The sequence below is a fragment of the Cervus elaphus genome, chromosome 14 (genome assembly GCF_910594005.1).
Source record: "Cervus elaphus chromosome 14, mCerEla1.1, whole genome shotgun sequence".
Classification (NCBI taxonomy): domain Eukaryota; kingdom Metazoa; phylum Chordata; class Mammalia; order Artiodactyla; family Cervidae; genus Cervus; species Cervus elaphus.
Genome location: NC_057828.1, coordinates 73048637 through 73068822, shown reverse-complemented (window position 1 = coordinate 73068822; position 20186 = coordinate 73048637). Strand labels below are relative to the sequence as shown.

Below are 20186 nucleotides of genomic sequence, written 5' to 3'. Positions count from 1 at the left end.
TCTTCCTGCTCTCCTACTGATCGTCACCTTTTCTTAAAATTCAGACCACACCCGTTTTGCATGCGAGGGCCAACCTTGGTGCACAGGCCATATGGGGAAGGACCTATCTGCCAAGAGGGTCTTTCTTGTAGGCGCCCTGACCTTCCCTTGCCTTGAGGCAGGGCTGGTGTCGCATCCAGAAGTTTCCTTGCTGCCCTGGATGCTGTCGACTCCTCAGCAGCTGGAAAACCTGGGTCGTGTCTTTTTGAGGGTGAAGACCAGGTGAGACATGGAAGCAGGCTCTGGGGGCCTATACAGGGGCACCACGGAAGTTATACCCTCCTGAGCTTGGAGAGGGGGTTATTGCAGCACATTCTCATTCATTCCTGGGTTTGTTCATTTGACACCTGGGTCTAAACAAAGCTCTGGTGCACAGAGGTGAAGAGTTGGAGGTTCAGTGCAAAACAGGACCCTCTAGAATCTTCTTTCTAGTGGAGGAGACAGGTGGTAGTGCAGTGTGATAGCATAGGACCACCAAAGGAACGTTGGCAGAGGACATTTGACTCTGCCTGCGGACTCCCTCTTAGACTCACGTCCTGGAGGATGAATGGGACTTTCAGGACTTTCACTGAGGAGGTGCTGAAATTGGGGTGCCAGAGGGCCCCTTCTGGAAAGAGGGAACAGCATGAGTAAAGATGGGGCCTGGCCTGCTCGGGGGGGACTTCAAGGGGTCAAGTGTGGCTGGAGCGGTGGGGCTGCTCTTAGAAAGGTTGTTGAGGTCAACCCTTAACTCTGGCTTCATGTTGATTTTTCTTTCCAGAGAACTGGACGCAGTCCCACTCTGCCCTGTAGATAAGGAGGTGATCAAATCTCAGGAGGTAAGATGATCCCTCGTTTGGGATGGAGCAGCTAGTGTCCTGGGTTGAACTGAACAGAGAAGTTGGAGCAGGAGAGCAGGAGGGGGACCCTTCCTTGGAGTCCATATTCCTCTGCCATGTGGTCAGTTGGACCCCACTCCCACCCCTATTTGAAAGAGGAGTGTTTGGGTCCTTACTGAACCCCCAGGTCTTTTTTCCCACATACTCTTTACTCTCTTTCTATATAAGCTCCAGTTACTGTGAGTTGCTTGCAGAAATGAAACATCCTATTTCCTGGAATTCACTTTCTCATCTGTTTAGTCTCTCAAACTTTCTTTTATTAAGTCTAGCGATAGCTTTATTGAGATACAATGCATATGCCATAAAATTTGCCTTTAAAGTATGCATGTTTCTGGGGTGTGTGCCTAGGAGCAGAATGACTGGGTCACATGGTAACTCTATGTTTAACATTCTGAGGAACCAGCAGGCTGTTTTCCAAAGCAGCATTCTTTCCAGCAAGGTATGAGAGTTCCTAATTTCTCTAGATCCTTGCCAAAATTTGTTGTGGTCCATCTTTTTGATTATAGCCTTCCTGGTGGTTATGAAGAGATACCTCGTGGTTTTGATGCTCTAGTGTTTGATGACATAGAGCATTATTTCATGTGCTTGGCTGATTGGATATCTTCTTTGTAGAGATTTCTCTTCAAATCCTTCACCCATTTTTTAAGTGGGTTATTTGTCTTTTTAGTCAAAAGTTTGTGTGCCTTCTCTTTGCTCTTGTAATGTGTTTTCCGTATGCCTAGCTGTACTTGTGTCTGCCTCACCCACTAGCCAGGGGTTGGCATACTACAACATGGGATTTGTTGGGACTGATCCAGCTTGCCACCTGTTTTTGTATGGCCTGTGAGCTAAGAGTGGCTTTTATATTTTTAAATCATTGAAAAAAATCAAAAGAAGGGCACACAGGAACTCTGTACTATTTTTGCAACTTCTTGTGAGTCTATTTCAAAGTAAAAATTTATAAATCAAAAGAATAATGTTCTGTAACATGTGAAAGTCATATGACATTCACATTTGTGCCCATAAATAACATCTTATTGGAACACAGGCATGCCCATTCACTAAAGTATTGTGTACAGCAGGGCTGAATAGTGGCATCAGAGGACATCGCAATGTGGCTGGCAAAGCCGAAAATAATTTACTCTCTGACCCTTTATTGAGAAAGTTTGCCAACCCCTGGCTTGTGCTGAAAAATAAGTCAGCAGAGCTTCAGTGATACCACCTGATGACTAATACGACGTTTACCCTGGGACAGGAAGCTGAAAGCATCGCCCCCATCCACAGCCCCACCTCCTGACCTTTGAGCATGTGGGGTCAAGTTCACCACCAGATTTCCCCCAGCTTCAGCCTACTGCAGTAAGCATTGAATTACCTGGCTTGTATGTTTGGTGGCCTGTCAGATGTATCTGAGACGGTCTTTTCTTATATGGTGGCGAATCTGGTATTTCCATTCCAACCACTGACTGGAAGTTTCCACCCAACTTTTGAGATGTACTGAAGACCAAATTAATAATAGATTCCTTCATGTTGCTCTAAAGCTTTGGAGTGTGTGAATCTATTATGTTTATCTTTTAGGTGTTTAAAGACAATTGCTGCAAAAGGGAAGTCCTCAATTTGTATGTGTTTTGCAAAAATGCTCCCAGATGTAATGCCAAGATTATTCTGGGACGATACCAGGTTGGTATTACTCATGAACAGTGTCTGCCATTTTCCAGTGTCTTGTACTGAACACATTTTTATGTGTCAGTTCCTGGGCTAAGCATGGAACCGGGTTTCGGTGGGTGGCCCTTTTGGTGGGTGGCCCTCGGAGAATTCTTGTCTAGCAACACAGTTGGCTACAGTGTAGCACTCCAAGGGCTAAGGTATGAAATGAATCTCACAAGAAGATTCATTTTGTATGGAACACATGGAGAACATACCAATGTGTGCTAGACCTTGAATTACAGGTCAGGGTTCATTGATTCAAAAGAGAATGGGACATGCTGGGCAAAAGAAATGGTCGAGCCAAGGGCACGTCATTTTTGGAAAACTGTGAAGGATTTGAGATTCCAGGGCATGACTGCAGAAAGACATTAGTTGTAAGGGGTCCCTGCCCGGAAGCATTGCAGGTGCTGGGGTGGGTGTTTCCTGGTTGCTATGGGCCCTGCTGTCTTAGAGTTTGTGATCTAAAGGGAGATGACACAGACCAGAACAGAGCTAGGATGCAGTGTGAAGGTGAAGCGTGGGTAAGAGATGCGGACAAACAAGGTATAGGGGAGGTGACGGGTTGTCAAGTTCCTTTCAGATGAAACTGCCCTCCCTCACTCTCCCATCCATCAGCAGAAAGTCGTTAAATGGGAAACAGGACACGCGGCTTTGCCAGAGCAGGCCCAGTTCAGGTTCCATCACCCCATGCGTGAATATGAGGCAGACGTCTCTAGCTTCCAGGGAACTGCGTGGAGACTGCTGCAAGTTGCCCCTCCCGCCCCCCCCCCGCCCCGCCCCCGTCCCCGTCCCCACACCACGTTGTGGAAGGTATTTCTAGTGATTCAGTCCTTTCCCCAGCATTCCTCCAAACCCCCAGGCACTGAGCTCAGAAATGTGTAGATGATTTCCTTGTTAACCCAAGAATTTCTTTGGACATTCAGGAAAGGTTTTTGTGTTTTCCTGAGACAGTCCCTCACCACTTGTTTTGATAGTCAGGTCCGATAGTAGGGTCTCTTGACCAACTTGGTTGTCCCTAAGCCTGAGAAGGAAATGAGGTTAGCTCTCGTGACCAGATCATCAGCTTCTGGAGAATAGCAGCTGGTTTTCTCTTCACCTGTTTCTTTTGTGTTAATATTTCCTCTTACTCCCTGTTTTCCGTCACTTGTGTGGTAAGCTGTAGGATTTCACAGGATGCAGAGTCTTGAGGAATGTTGACTGTTTTGGTGACAGCTGAGGGGTAGCATCCGTGAATTTTGGAGAAGATGTAGATTTCAGCTGTCACTGTCATTACTAGAGGCAAAGGAGAATAGCTATCATGTTTATTTACTTCCTGTAGAAAAACTATGTGCCCTTTTTTTTTTCTTCCTTCAGAGGAGGGGTCAGCAAACTATTTCTCTCAGGAGCCAGATAGTAAATATTTTACACTTTGCCAGCCAGCGTCTGTCGCAGCTGCCTGACTCTCCCATCTTGGAGGGAAAGCAGCCATAGCCAACATGGGAAGAAATACGGGTGTTCTCAGTTACACCTTATTTACAGAAACAAGTAGTGGGCCAGGTTAGGCCCAAGGGCTGTAGCTTGCCAGCCGTGTTTTAAAGGATCTTGTGGTGGGGAACAAGCCCACTAGAATTTTGATACCTTGTCAGCATCACAGGAACTTGCAGTGTTATCCCCAGGTCTTGTTAAGACTTGCCTGCTTATAAACGTCTGTAACATGAACAACACTGGACCAAACCTTGCCCATGTCATCATTTTCTAATATGCTGGTTATGAATATCTCCTGACTTGACAAGGCTGACCCAAGCTTCTCCTGGGCCTGGGATTCTGATCCCTGAATTCCTCTCACTGTTTTGCTTTACTGCCTCTGGGACAGCTCCCTCTCCCTGTCCTTCCTTCCTCCAGTCCTTCCCCTTCCTTCACTTATTTAGGAGCTGGCCTTTTCTTCCCTCTCGGCTCTCTGTTTCGGCTTTTACCACCTGGGGCTGCCCTGGTGGCTCAGCAGTAAAGAAAACACCTGCCAGCGCTCTGGATGCAGGTTTGATCCCTGGGTCAGGAAGATCCCCTGGCTACCCACTCCAGTATTGTTGCCTGGAGAATCCCCATGGACAGACGAGCCTGGTGGGCTACAGTCCACAGGGTCGCAAAGAGTTGGACACGACTGAGTGACTAAGCAACAACAGCAGAGTGCAGAGATTAGGACTTGGTGCCAGGGGTGGGCATGGAGGGCACACAAAAGAAATGGCCTTGACCGAGCTGGTAAATTAATTGGCAAAGCTAAGGAAGATGTTCAGGGACTAACCTGAGAATGTGAGCAGGTTAGTAGATGATCTAAGATAAACTTAGCATGCTGCTTTCATCACCCATCTTCAAAGCCCTGTCCTCCAGACCAGGCTGGCTTTCTCAGCCTCCACGCAGACGGCCCTCTGCATGCCCCGTCCTCAGCAGAGGCAGCAGGTGGCCTCTGCAGGGAGCTGTCCTTCCCCCACCAACCGTCCCAGCTTGTCCTCCTGCTGCCCCGGGGTCCTCCCGCCTCCGCCCTCCCCAGGCCTTGCAGCCGGCTCCCCTTCCCAGTGCCCTGCTCCGCGTGTCCCACTGGCCTGTTGTTACCTGTTGCAGGACCACCTTCAGCATTGCCTGTTCCAGCCTGTGCAGTGCTCTAATGAAAACTGTCAGGAGCCAGTCCTTCGCAAAGATCTGAAAGAGCATCTGAGCGCATTCTGCCGGTTTCGAGAGGAAAAATGCATTTATTGCAAAAAGGAAGTGGTAGTCATCAATCTACAGGTAAAAAAAAAAAAAAAAGAAGCATCTTTATGGGACTAAATTCTATCTGAGTGGTCACAGTAAATCAGATGGGATACCAGAAGCACTTTTCTGAATTTATTTTTGTGCAGAAAGAGGTCTAAAGAATAACTTATCTGAGGGGTCTATAAAAAGCTGAAAGCCTTCTTGGTAGGACTCTTTTCATGTGTCATTGGCAAAAATGCTGTTTGATCACCTGCTGAGTGTGAGTGGGCCAGGAGTGACACTTGGAGCTGAGTCACAAGGAGAGGACCACACTCTCTGACCTCAGGATGCTCTGACAGTTGGCGAGGCAGGATGCAGGCGTAAGAAGAAAGCGTGGGTACCTTTTACATGTGCCAAAGGAGCCATGCTAGTGACACGCATTGTCTGTCTTCTGTCAGCCCCATGACCTCTGACCTTCTTTGGAATAACTGGAAAATTGAATTCATTTATACTGAGAAAACAGCCATCTGGAACCTTTTTGGCACTAGGCTGTACCGTCTTATAGAGGGTGAGCCACATTGCATAGATCCCCAAGGGGTCATATATACACACACTCTGAGGACATACAGGGAGCCTTTGGAAGCCAGGCTGGCTTTAGTTCAGCACCCTTTCATTGTTTCAGAATCATGAGGAAAACTTGTGCCCTGAGTACCCAGTATCTTGTCCCAACAAGTGTTTGCAGATCATTCCAAGAACTGAGGTAAGTGTAAATAATTCTCTCAGTGATTTTATGTAAGATAAAGTTTCAGTAATCATTGCGGTGTGTTTGATAAAATCGCATAGGCGGGGGCCCGAGGCTTACCTTATCCTCATGATGACCATGATTTTGTTTTCCCTCACCTTCTCCCTGAGAATTCTTCTCCCTGAGGATTCTCTGTTTTCATGTTAGCTCTCCTGGCCCCAGCCTCAGTTTGGCGTTTTTTCCTTCTGTTTCCTGTCTTCTCCCCAAGCCACCCTTGGCTCCCTGCTGACTGCAGTTATACCAGGTAGCTAGGGAGTCAGGATGCATTTCTACAGCCTGAGACTGTCTATTTCACAGGTGGATGAACACCTGGCCATGTGTCCTGAAGCTGAACAAGACTGTCCTTTTAAGCACTATGGCTGTACTGTAAAGGTATGGAGTAATTGTGTCTGTCTGCCTTCTGCTGTATCATTCATTTGTCGAGTTCATTTTACTCTTTGATTCCATTCAGGGTACAGGACATTCAGTGTCTGTGAAACTGTAAGACTGGCAATAACTAGTGGTTACCAGTGGGGAGAGGGAAGATGGGAGTAGGGAATTAAGGGATACAAACTACTATGTATAAAATAAATAAGCTAAAAGTATATATATAATGCACAAAGGGAACATAACCAATATTTTATAATAACTATATATGGAATAGAGAAAAAAGACTGACAATTATATTAGGGTTCTCCAGAGAAACAGAACAATTAATTTATATATATATACATAAAATTTATAATACCTACTTTTTGAAGTTTGCTTATATCTATGAAAATAAAAATGTGACCTGACACATTGACCTTGCAGTTCTACTGCTAGGAATTTATTTCACAGATATCCTTTCATAAGTATGCAAAGATCACACACCTACACAAACACACATACACATAAATACATCTTGTCCATGGGGGATAGATTCCAAGAGCCTCAGTGGATGTCTGAAACCATGCTGCCTGCCCAGTCACTTCAGTCGTGTCCAACTCTGTGCGACCCCATAGACGGCAGCTCACCAGGCTCCGCCATCCCTGGGATTCTCCAGGCAAGAACACTGGAGTGGGTTGCCATTTCCTTCTCCAATGCATGAAAGTGAAAAGTGAAAGTGAAGTCGCTCAGTCATGTCCGACTCTTCGCTTCCCCCTGGACTGCAGCCTACCAGGCTCCTCCATCCATGGGATTTTCCAGGCAAGAGTACTGGAGTGGGTTACCATTGTTAGTACCAAACCCTATATCCCCTATAACATACATAAGATAAAGTTACACATTTATAAATTAGGCACAGCAAGAGGATATCTGAATTGCCAGCATCATTTGGGACCAAATTATTGAATAAATAAGGGTTACTTGACCACAGCATTTAACTGCAACAGTTAATCTGATAGCAGAGATGGCTAAGTGACTAATGGGTGGGTAGTATGTATAGTTTGGATACCTGGACAATGGGATCACTCACCTCTGGGCAGGACAGAGCAGGAAGAAACAAGATTGCATCATGCTACTCAGAACAGTTCACAATTTAAAGCATTAATTATTTTCTAAAATTGTCTACTTAATATTTTTGGACCATAATTAACCATGGGTAACTGAAACCACAACTATCAAAACTCTGACTAAGCTGGGACTACTGTATTTAGCAAAAAAAATCCACAACAGTGAAATATATATATATATAGAGAGAGAGTCATATTTTGGAGTACTAAGCATCTGATAAAAAGCATGAGGTATATATTTTAAAAATTACTTACACTATGACCTCACTGTGTTGAAAATGTATATATGTCTTCGCTGACTCTGGTGAGTGAGATTAGGGAATTGGATGTGGAGATGAGAAAGGGGGACTTCTACTTTCCATTCTACATCTTCCTATGTTGTTTGACATAAGCATCCCGTAGCATGCTCAGTCACTTCAGCCCTGTCCAACTCTTTGTGACCCCATGGACTGTATCTCGCCAGACTCCTCTGTCCATGGGATTCTTCAGGCAAGAATACTGGAGTGGGTTGCCGTGTCCTCCTCCAGGGGATCTTCCCAACCCAGGGAACAAACCCACGACTCCTGTGTCTCCTGCATTGCAGGTGGATTCTTTACCACAGAGACACTGGAGGAGCCCTTGACCCAAGCATATGTTAGTTACTCTTATTAAAAAAAAAAAAAAACTATTTTAAACATGTTTTTAAAAAATCAGTGGAGAGTCCATAAATGTGTCACATATCAAACCGTGGTTGTCTTGGCTACAGAAAGGATGGGGTTTACCTTCCTCTCACGTGAAACACAGAATTGCTTTCCAGTTCTGAAAGGAATCTTCTTTACATTTAGGCTCAAGCTCCCATTTGGATTGTATTCGAGGACTTACTTTAGTACCAGAGCTGGGGATGGCTGGGGGAGTTGTGCTCTGGAAGAGGGCCAAACCTAAACTGAAATGAAATTGATTATAAATGTTTACTTAGAGTCTATGGGTCACCCATACCATTTGCTTTTATTAGTAATAGAGTCAATCTGCAATGAAATTTTAAGGATCAGGGAAAAAGTAACCATTTGTTCTTGCAAACATATAATTTTATTTTGAGGGCAACAAAATTTTCATGGGCTGAAACTACAGTTCAGGTCACCTTCTGCCTGTAATAGCAAGTGGTAGCAAGATAAAAAGTGGTAGAGAAGTTTGCTCAGTAGGCTGATCAGGAGGTAGCCCACCAAGGAGATAGGTTTTATATGGGAATAGTTGAGAGGTGATAATAACTACACTTAGCCCTCAATCATATACTCCGAGAGCAAGGAAAGGCTTCCCAGGTGGCACTAGTGGTGATGAATCTGCCTGCCAGCACAGGAGATACAAGGACTTGGGTTCAATTCCTGGGGTGGGAAGATCCCTTTGAGGAGGAACTGGCAACCCACTCCAGTATTCTTGCCTGGAGAATTCCATGGACAGAGGAGCCTGGCGGGCTACAGTCCATGGGGTTGCAAAGAATCAGATGCAGCTGAATGTCTGAGCACAGCACAGGGCAAGGAAGGAAAGCAGCATTAAGAATTTTGACAGTGGCCTGACTCTCCGTGTCTCCTGGGTACCAAAAAAATCGTAAAGATGTAAAAGGAGCCTGGGAGGGATCCTTTTCCCTGAAACCCACCTTGAGACAAGTCAGCAAAGTTGTTAAAGTTCTGCTTTTGCAGAATATCCTGCCACCACCCTCATGTTGGAAGCCTTTCAACAACCTGACTCACGTTTCTCTTCATCTTAAAGGATAAACGGGGGAACCTTCAGGAACATGAGCGTTCGGCCTTACGGGACCACATGCTTCTGGTTTTAGAAAAGAACTTCCAACTAGAGGAGCAGGTAAACATTCAAGGGTTCAAATATAAAGGGAGGCAACAGAATCACTGGGATTTCTACTTGTTGGCATTTTTATAGCCTCTTCTGTTTTAAGTGGAAGTCTACTGGAGGTAGATGTTTTTCTACTAAGTGACCAGACAGACTTCTAGGATTAGAGCACATTAAACTGGAAAGTGCCTTTGAGATCTTTGGGTCTAGCTTCCTCAACCAACAGAGGAAATAACTAAGTTCAAAGAAATTTTGATGTGTTTATGACTTCAAGGGGCAGAATTCAATCTCAAACCCATGTCCCCTGATTGTCAGTCCAGTGTTCCTCAGGGTACACCACACTGCCTCTCTGCAGCCTATCCATACACCTCTTGGTTATTCCCTAGTAGGAACCTAGTAGGTGTTTGGCATTTTTAAATGAAATCAGTATTACCTTGAAACAACGTTTGACTATCTGTTCTGGGCACTGTGGGTATTATACATTTTGTAATAAGTCCTAACTTACTAACTTTGCAACCTAATCAATGCATATGTACATATTTATTTCACTGAATTGTGATTATCAAGTGAAATTATGTGTGCAGATGGCAGCCGTAGTCCCTGGTATATTCATAGTGGACAGCATTCAATGCTGATTCTATTGAGTAATTATTCCAACAGTTCATCATTTTGTTAGGGCATCACAGAGGATCAGACTTTTAAAACCCTGGTAGGGAAGGAAACCATCCATCTGCATAGAGGGCGCTGAGTTTTACTGCTACAGATTATTTTATGTTGTCTGATTCCATGTTAAAGTAGGTATGTGAGTTTCAGGGTCAGATGGTGGAGAAAATAGAAAGCCTGATTAAACTGTAACTTTGGTAGAAGGCATGCTGCCTCCAGCCTTTCTCAAGTTCTTTCCGTAACAGTTGCCTCCTTCAGCTATCCATTCATTCAACAAACATGTGCCGTGTGTCAGGTACAAGGCTAGTCGCTGTGGACACTGGGTCAGGGGAGACCCAGCACCTACCCTTGAAGAGCTCACCAAAATGTAGATGTATAAGACGCTGTCCCCGTAGCAAATGGGATGGGGGTGCCCTGTGTTGGGGTACAGAGGCTGCAGCAGGTTGCCCTGTGGGAGTGCGTAAGGCTTTTAAGGCTTTTCCAAGCTGTACTGTCTTGAAGAAAGAGAAGGTCAGTTAAAATGTTGTGGGAAGAGGATAGTCCAGAAGGGGAAAGTTTATCCTTCATAGTATGAAGTATGATTTGGAGGCAAACAAGGCTAAAGACAGGGGGGAATGTTCATTCATTCATTCAGTAAATATTTAGCAAGCACCCACTGGTGCCAGGCCCCAAACCAGTTGCTGGAGCTCCAGTGGACTACAGGCCCCATGCCAGGCCAGCCCCTGCAGAGCTGCCTTCAGGCGTGTGTGTGTGTGTGAGGGACGGTGTATGACGGCTGAGAAGCTACCATAGCAGCCAGCTGGGAGACAGGCCAGGCTGCAACAAGGTACAGGGAGAAGTGGTTGTAAGAGTTGTTTTGTTTTGTCAGGAGTTAAAGTTGGCAGGTACTGCTGATTGAATGGATGCAGGGGTAAGAGAAGGTTGTCTAGGATCACTCAGAGGTTTTTAGTTATTTCCCTCAAAGGGATTACAAACTCTGAGAGGTGGTGTGTTTCGCCACTCACTATACCACGAGCAGTATAGTAGGCAGGTTAAACTCTCTGCCTCTGTTTCCTTATCTATCAAATGAGGCTGACCGTCGTATCCAACCCATGGGGTTCTATGAGGATTAAAAGAGCTAATGAATATGATAACTGGATGGTAAATTGCAGCTATTACTGTTGACACCGTGCATACAGCATCTAATGTGGTGTGGTGATCTGAATTCTGTGGTTGTTTAGTAGTAGTAGTAGTTAGTTGCTCAGTCGTGTCCAACTCTTTGCAACCCATGGACTGAAGTTCACCAGGCTCCCCTGTCCGTGGGATTCTCCAGGCAAGAATACTGGAGTGGGTTGCCATTTCCTTCTCTGGAGGATCTTCCCGACACAGGGATCGAACCCAGGTCTCCTTCACTGCAGGCAGATTCTTTACCCTTTGAGCTACAGGAAGTCCTGGTTGTTTAGTAAGTGCATGCTAAATGAAAGACAAGAACCAGTTCAGCAAATTTAGTCAAGTGACGTCACTAGCATGAGATGATCCATCAAAGTGTGTTACACACAGCAAAGGCTGGCAAGAAATCTGTGGATCTCGCTCTCTTTTTTTGAAGTAACTTCAAACATTTTCTTAGAATTATATAGTAAATATGTGTATATATTTTTCCTTAAAATACTTTCTTACCTGTAGTTTTTTCCTAGAACTATATTCAAATTATTTTAACTTGGCTACATGCATTTAAATGACTTCATTCATATTCCTGTTATTAGATTTCTGACTTATATAAGAGCCTAGAACAAAAAGAAATAAAAATCCAGCAGCTAGCAGAAACGGTAAAGAAATTCGAAAAGGAGTTCAAGCAATTTGCGCAGTTGTTTGGCAAAAATGGAAGCTTCCTGTCAAATATGCAGGTGAGAAATGGCCTTTCTATTCATAACCAAGATTTAACCTCACAGCCAGTTAGTTTTTTAACTAATTGTTTAAATGGAAAAACTAACTTTTTAAATGGAGATAATTTCAAGTGTGCAAAACTAAGATAGTACAAAGAACACCTGTGTGTTCTGCACCCAGATTCACTCGTTGACAGTGTTCTGTCCCATTTGCTTCCTTCATCCTGTCTCCCTCTCCTCATCCCAACCCTGTCCTCAGCCCCCATCCTGTCCCTGTCTCTCTCTCTCTTTTTGGGTGTTCTTTCTGAACCCTTTGAGAGTAAGCCATCTATTATAGCCCTTTACCCCTGCATACTTCGCAATGTATTTCCTAAGAATAGAGATCTTTTACATAACCGAGTACACTTAGCCATGTCAGTACACATTTACACTGGTACAGTACTTTTACACAATTTATGGCAATGAGGGTTGTCATTATTGACCGAGTATTAGTCACCTGATTTCAGATTTATTGAGAGCATCTGTAGTTCTGAATTTTGCAGTCAACAAAGTGAAACTATTAATTCCTTTGGGAAGAAAATGCTTTAAACATCACTAAAATAGAGCAAAAATTACTTTGTAAATCATGAATGTTAAATAACCATAAATAGAGATTTCTAAATAATAATGTCTTTATTGTGATTATAAAATTTATGGTGCAAAATATTTCATAATGTGACATGGGCAGTCTTTTTGAGGATTATACCAGAAAATGTAAGCCATATCATTTCCATACTTTGTCCACATACTGTATGGATGTGTGTGTGTGTGGAAATCCATCAATTATTATTATCTTAATTCTGACCTTTTTCTAACACAAAAACCAGTCAAGAGTGAAGGCGCCGAGGGCAGGAGAAATACGGTTTTATTTAATCCCTTCATCTAAAGAGAGCAACCAAATGTTCAGGCCTTATCTTGGGGCGCTGAGTACCACCTGCAGTGCTCAGACCGGAACAGATGGGCCTTCTTCCAGCACATTCTCTGCCCTCTCACAGAGTGGGAGTGAATCAGAAGCATTGTGATGGAGAAGGAAGTGATAAGGCAAGAGGACAGTCAGGGAGAACATAAATATAAAGATAGGTTAAAGAACCAGGAGGAGAAAAGTCCAAGGGAGAAGTAAGACTCAGATGAAGAACAGTTCAAAGATTTGAAACAGGAGCCGAGATACTGCAGGGGGGAGGAAGGTATTAGGTGATTCATCTCTCTGACATCCTCTCTCTTCTGAACCGTGCATTTTTTCACTGCATTAATTGGTTAATTCAAGGTGAAATGTTTGAGTTGAAAAATGTGATCTCAACGAATCATTCACGTTTTTTTGACATGATGATCCATTTTGTACTGAAAGGTTCTTGCTAGTCACATTGACAAGTCGGCTTGGCTAGAAGTTCAAGTGCGTCAGTTATTACAAATGGCTAACCAGCAACAAAGTAAATTTGATCTGAGGCCTTTGGTGGAAGCAATTGATACAGTGAAACAGAAAATCACCCTGCTAGAAACCAATGACCAAAGACTAGGTATGTCTGTTTTCTGCTTCTCTTCGGGTGCTTCATGACTTCTGCATGTGTTCACGAAAACAAGCAAATAGGCCAGTGGAAAGGCACAGCCGTCCAGGGTCAACGGTGCTGAGTCTGGTATTTGTGAAACAGAACAACATGAGGTTCTGGCCACTCAAACAAAATTGATGAAGGGCCCTGAGTGGAAACTGGAACAAGGACAGGGTAGAGATGGGCCAGGAAATTCCAAGAACAGGAAATGATGGTTTTTTAAGGAGAGTAGACAATGAGAAGGCTAGGGGAAAGATGTGGTGGGGAACATTGTTTCAAGTATAGAAAAGCAGAGACAAGTTTGGCTGTTTAAAAGCATCCCAGTTAGAATGTAGTGGGGCTTACCAGCAAAAGTCTGCTAGACACGTGCTGAGAGGGTCTTCTCTACACTTCAGGGAGCTTCAGTTCAAGAGGACGCATTGGGGTTTTCTTGGGGCCAGTCTTTCCAAGACATGAGAATCACGGAGTCAGTATTATTAATATGGATGGCACATTGGTGGACACTGAATTCAGTTCATCTTGGGGGAGTCAGAATTCTGTTGGTTCTCTTTGGATAACCAAATTTCACTTTGGGCATATTTGAAAGACAGCTTTAAGGCCTTCAGAATCTTTTTTTCTTTGCAGTTGTTTTGGAAGGGGAGACTAACAAACATGATGCCCATATTAATATTCATAAAGCACAGCTGAATAAAAACGAAGAGCGATTTAAGCTGCTGGAAAGTGCCTGCTATAACGGAAAGCTCATCTGGAAGGTGACGGACTACAAGCTGAAGAAGAAGGAGGCGCTGGAGGGACACACAGTATCCATCTTCAGCCAGCCCTTCTACACCAGCCGGTGTGGCTACCGCCTCTGCGCCAGAGCCTACCTGAACGGGGACGGGTCTGGGAAGGGGACGCACCTGTCCTTGTACTTTGTGGTGATGCGAGGGGAGTTTGACTCACTGTTGCAGTGGCCGTTCAGGCAGAGGGTGACCCTGATGCTTTTGGACCAGAGCGGCAAAAAGAACCACATTATGGAGACCTTCAAGGCTGATCCCAACAGCAGCAGCTTTAAGAGACCCGATGGGGAGATGAACATCGCCTCTGGCTGTCCTCGCTTTGTGGCTCATTCCACTTTGGAGAATGCCAAGAACACCTACATTAAAGATGACACCCTCTTCTTGAAAGTGGCTGTGGACTTAAGTGACCTAGAGGATCTCTAATCATTGCTTCCGGGGGATAAAAGGATTCCTTGAATCCAGAACCTTTGGTTAATGTAGTGACTGGATCTAGGCTCAGTACACATTTGTACTTGGCTTTTTGTCCTTAACGTGTGAAGTCATTTTAAGGTTTCTCAAGTGCTGTCTTCTTTTTACATTTTATTGTCCCAGTTTGAAACTTAAAATACTCAGACTATCTTCTCATTATTTATATTTTTGTATCTCTTGAAAGACGTTAATTTTCTTAACGTAAGGACTGCTGCATACCTCTTTAACTGGTGCTTAGTGTGGGGTCTCAGGGTCTCAGCCTTCTATAATATTAAATGTCTTTGAGGACACAGATGTATTAATAGAACTTCCAGTCAAAAGTGCTTTGGTATTTTCATATTTGGCCTGTAGATTCTAGAACTGACCTTAGCCTACAAAAGCTATCTTTTAGGGTAGGCTATTTCAGTTAAGTAGATGAGTTGTTGTTGTTATTTAGTCATTATGTCATGTCCGACTTTTTGCGACCCCATGGACTACAGCCCACTGGGCTCCTCTGTTTGTGGAATTCTCCAGGCAAGAATACTGGAGTGGGTTGCCGTTTCCTCCTCCAGGGGATCTTCCCAACCCAGGGACTGAACCTGTGTCTCCTGCTTGGCAGGCAGATTTTTTAACCTGTGCCACCAGGGAAGCCCAAGTAGATAGGTAGTGTACTTCGAAGTCAGTATACCCAGTTTGGATCAAACTTTTTTAGGTTAAATACTGTATTGTGGAAGCTAGTACACTTTTAATATTTTCATGAAATTTACCAGTAGTCAGCAAGAATAGTTTTGCAAGGCTGCATAAGAACTTGTGAATAGAGTAAGTATTTTCATTCTTCCTGCTGAAGTAAAGCAGAAAACACTGCATAGTATATATATACATATAATGATTTACAGCCATCCAGCTAAAGTTCGTATCTTATTAGGTCCAACCACATGAAAAAACTGTTTATAAACAAAATGATCAAATATTAGCAATTTCATAAGATTCAACTTAATAAATAATATATACATGCATGTTTAAACATAGCTTAGAAGTATTTTGGTAGTTATAGTAAATTAATATGAGGATGGGCAATATTTAGTATATGATGGAGAAAGTGTCATATGGATAAGAGGAATTAAAACCTAGGGAGAACACCATTACCATTTGCTCTGGTATGAGAACTCCCATCTGAAATTGATGGCTAAGAAGAGTGTCTCTTTTTCTTTTGAGTAGAATTTTGAGTTCATAAATTGGTATGAAAATTGGCATTTATGTAAACTTATGATGTTTTTTGTCAAAGTCCTGAGTACTTTGTGAAGGACGGAAAGATCATGTTCCTCTGTATCTATCTGTATGGGTCTGAAAGTGTAAATACAAGTCTATACAAAGTCCTTCTGACTCTTGACATGGTGGTAGTAGTGTAGTCGTGTCCGACTCTTGCAACCCCAGGGACTGTAGTCTGTCAGGCTCCTCTGTCCATGGGATTTCCCAGGCAAAAAATACTGGAGTGGCTTGCCATTTCCTTTTTCAGGGGATACTCCTGATCCAGGGATCAAATCAGCATCTCCTACATTGGCAGGCAGATTCTTTAGCGACCGAGCCACCAAGGAAGCCCTGACTCTTGATGAGCCTGAAGTGAAGTCATTCAGTCATGCCTGACCTTTGTCCTGACCACATGGACCGTAGCCTGCCAGGCTCCCATCCATGGGACTTTCTAGGCAAGAATACTGGAGTGGGTTGCCATTCCCTTCTTCAGGGGATGTTCCCGAACCAGGGATCAAACCTGGGTCTCCCGCACTGCAGGCAGACTCTTTACCACCTAAGCAAGCAGGGAAGCCTGGACTCTTGATAAGCCTGAGCTTAACCCAAAACTACCCAGTTTTCCTGGGCCCTCACTCTTGTTATGCCACTGAGCACTGCCCACACTAGGCTGGCTCCCTTGAGCGTGTACGGGCAAGCAGCTCACTCAGTGATGACCACATACCTCACAACTCTTGATCGATTGACCTCACAGGAGCAGCATGATTTATACCAGTGGCTTCTGGAATAGTTGGAACTTTCTTCCTCTCTCCTGTGAAATTTTCAAGATACCAAAGACTCATGCTACACAAATCTTCCCAAAGGGTTAAATTCAAAGACCTGAGTTCACAGAAGAAGTCTGGTAGAGAACCACCCTGCAGGTGCTGGTAAACTCGGGTGCAGCTGCTGGTCAGCCTGTCCCCTCAGGCAGAGTCAGCAAGTCTTTCTCTAGACCGCACAGCTGGATGCTGGTGGTTCTCTGCGCTGGTCTTCAATGTTTCTCATCAGGTCCAAAGTCATCCTTGTGTTCTGAGGAAGGGGAGAGCACACTGTTGTGACTAGTTTTAAGCCTTTGATGTGAAAAACATTTTAAAGTGAATTTATCAAAACACTGATTTTGTGTTTTAACCAACTTCTCTACATAAAAAGTATAAGTTATGGCATGGTTTGCTTACAAGCTCAGAGTCCCTTCATCATTGAAACAGTGAACACAGAACAAGGTATTCTATAATAAAAAGCGCTTCTTTCTCACAAAATAAGAGTTGTGAATTTTGTCGTAAGGAAATCGATCCACAGAAATTATTTTTCCATTTTTATGATCTGAACAGTTATTTTTATTCTGTAAGATTTAAATTTTTATTCCACTTTGGCCTGATTCAGTTCCTGATGAAAAGAAAATGACACAGTAGGCATAAACGGGGACTTAACAACCTTGAGAAAGGTACGTGCAGGATTCAAGGAGGGTGAGGAGGTGGAGTACATACACGCTAATACACCTCAGCAAATCTGAATTCTGACACTTGGTCTCCAAATGTGATGATTTCAGAGAAACAAGAAATAGTCATTCCCAGCGCCTATCTTGAACACACACAAATGGGACAGAGTGCCACAAACCCTTTGTGGGGGCCCTAGGACAGTCAGTCCACGCTGCAACTTCCTCTTTTCTCTTGAAAGTGGTTGCAGACATGAGCCTTCATCTTACATAAGAATTCTGGGCTGCAGAGAAAGCTTTGATGGATGCACAAAAAAGGACTTGGGTGGTGAAATTCCCTGGGAATGCCACATTTTAGGGAGAAGGAAGAGGAGCCTGCCAAGTATTTGGAGAAGAGGTCAGAGGTCAGAGGTTAGATGCCAATGGAGATGGGAAGAGAACTGAATGTCAGCAGGGCCAAATCTCCGCTGAGAACAGCAGCCGCTTCCAGGGCACTCCACAGCATCCTTGAACTCATCTCCCTGAAGACCCCTCTGTCCAAGTACCTGCTGAATATCTAAGCACAGAAGTCCCGCAGGTACCTTCAAGTACACTTCACCAAAACTGAACGGGAGGTCTCCTCACTCTCCACCACCGCTAACCCATGACTCCCCGTGTGTGTTCTCCCTCAGGGAGTGACGTCAGCATCCATGGCAGAGCTTGGACACTGTGGATTCCCCTCACTTCCCCCATCCAGTCACCCAGCCAGTGTGCCAACTGAACCTCCAAATAATGTCTTAAAACTATTTCTACTATTCCATATCCCTTCTGTCTACTACTGCCCTAGTTGCTGGCCTATAGTTTTTGATTCACACCGTTCTCGCTATATTTTCTTTTGCCTCTTTTGGATTCAGATTCACACTGACACCCAATAATCTCTAAAATGAAAATCCAAGAGTGACTTCCCACCTCACCCACCCACTGTGGCTCCGTCACCCACAGGACAAGACTCCAGCCTCCCTGGCCTGACAGGCAAGGCCCTGCATACCTGCTTCAGCCTCTCCAGCCTCACCTCATGACCATCCTGCCTTGCATTTAGCAACAGCATACTAAGCCATTTTGACATTTGTCTGTGCTTGTGTTCATTTCTATCTAGAATACTCTTGTCCATCCTCACCTCCTCCATTGTCTGGTGGATTCTTGCTCTTGAGGATTCTGCTTTGGCCTCACCTCTCCAAAATGCCTTCTCAAACTAGCCCTTACTCCCTTGCACTCAACTCCTACCCTCCCCTAGGCCAGGAGCCCTTGCTCTGAGCCGTAAACCTCCTTGCCTATAACTCACTTCCTGTACTTTTTTCCCAGAAAACAAATGTTAATTGACTATATTTTTGTCAGATTTTACTTTAGCTGCCAATAAAACAGATGTTGTCCTTGTCCTCATAAAACATAATCTAGAGGTCATCACAGCAGTCAACCAAAATGCCGACTGTGTGCATGTTCCCAGTTGTCCCAATAGACTCTGCCTCCTACTTCCCCCGCCTCCACTCACTGCCAGAAACATGTATCTCTCAGACCATCCTGAATATCTGTGATGCTAAATAAGAGAATAGGCAGAAAACACTTGAAGGGAGAACCCAAGGTGAAATTTATAAAGAAAAGTGAAAGCAGCCCACTTAAGTGGGACTGGGGAGAATTAAACGAAAGAACAGTTCCTATGGGAACTGATGCTTTTATTCTTCCAAGAGACCCATGTTAAAGACTAGAATACGTGTTTATCAAAATGTATTAAAGACCAAAATATAAGGCTGGATACTGTAAAATGCTCAGAGGAAAATATAGGCAGAACACTCTTTGACATAAATCATAGCAAGATCTTTTCCAATCCACCTTCTACAATAATGAAAATAAAAACAAAAATTAACAAATGGGACTTAATTAAACTTAAAAGCACAGAAAAGGAAACCATAAAACGAAAAGACAACCCTCAGAATTGGAGAAAATATTTGCAAAGGAAGCAACTGGCAAGTGATTAATCTCTGAAACATACAAACAGCTCATGCAGCTTGATATCAAAACAACAAACAACCCAATCAAAAAGTGGGTACAAGACCTAAATAGACATTTCACCAAAGAAGACATACAGATGGCCAACAAACACATGAAAAGATGTTCAACATCACTAATTATTAGAGAAATGCAAATCAAAACTACAATGATGTATCACCTCACACCAGTCAAAATGGCCATCATCAAAAAATCTACAAACAATAAATGCTGGAGAGGATGTGGAGAAAAGGAAACCCTCCTACACTGTTGGCAGGAATATAAATTGGTTATGACCACTGTGGAGAACAGTATGGAGATTCCTGAAAAAAACAAAAATACAACTACCATATGACTCAGCGACCCCACTTCTAGGTGTGTATCTGAAGAAAACCATAATTCAAAAGCATGCATGCACCCCAGTGTTCATCACAGCACTATTTACAACAGCAAGGACATGGAGGCAACCCAAATGTCCATCAGCAGAGGAATGGATAAATAAGATGTGGTATATATACAATGGAATATTACTTAGCCACAAAAAGGAATGAAACAGTGCCATTTGCAGACATGTGGATGGACCTGGAGATTGTTATCCAGAGTAAAGTAAGTCAGAAAGAGAGAAACAAGTATTGTATAGTATTGCTTATATGTGGAATCTAGAAAAATGGTACCGATGATCTTGTTTGCAAAGCAGAAACAGAGTCACAGACGTA

General features: G+C 43.8%; 1 protein-coding gene across 1 annotated transcript in view; it reads left to right on the top strand.

The window, feature by feature from the left end:
• Positions 1-16108, top strand: part of TRAF5 (TNF receptor associated factor 5) — a 43509-nt gene extending 27401 nt beyond the window's left edge. The window contains exons 3-11 of the mRNA XM_043923782.1: positions 800-857; positions 2472-2573; positions 5196-5360; positions 5986-6063; positions 6403-6477; positions 9321-9413; positions 11804-11944; positions 13308-13476; positions 14131-16108. Of these exons, the coding sequence (XP_043779717.1) occupies positions 800-857; positions 2472-2573; positions 5196-5360; positions 5986-6063; positions 6403-6477; positions 9321-9413; positions 11804-11944; positions 13308-13476; positions 14131-14708 (1459 nt within the window). The 3' untranslated portion in view covers positions 14709-16108. The remainder of the gene's footprint in view (positions 1-799; positions 858-2471; positions 2574-5195; positions 5361-5985; positions 6064-6402; positions 6478-9320; positions 9414-11803; positions 11945-13307; positions 13477-14130) is intronic.
• Positions 16109-20186: the final 4078 nt, after the last annotated feature.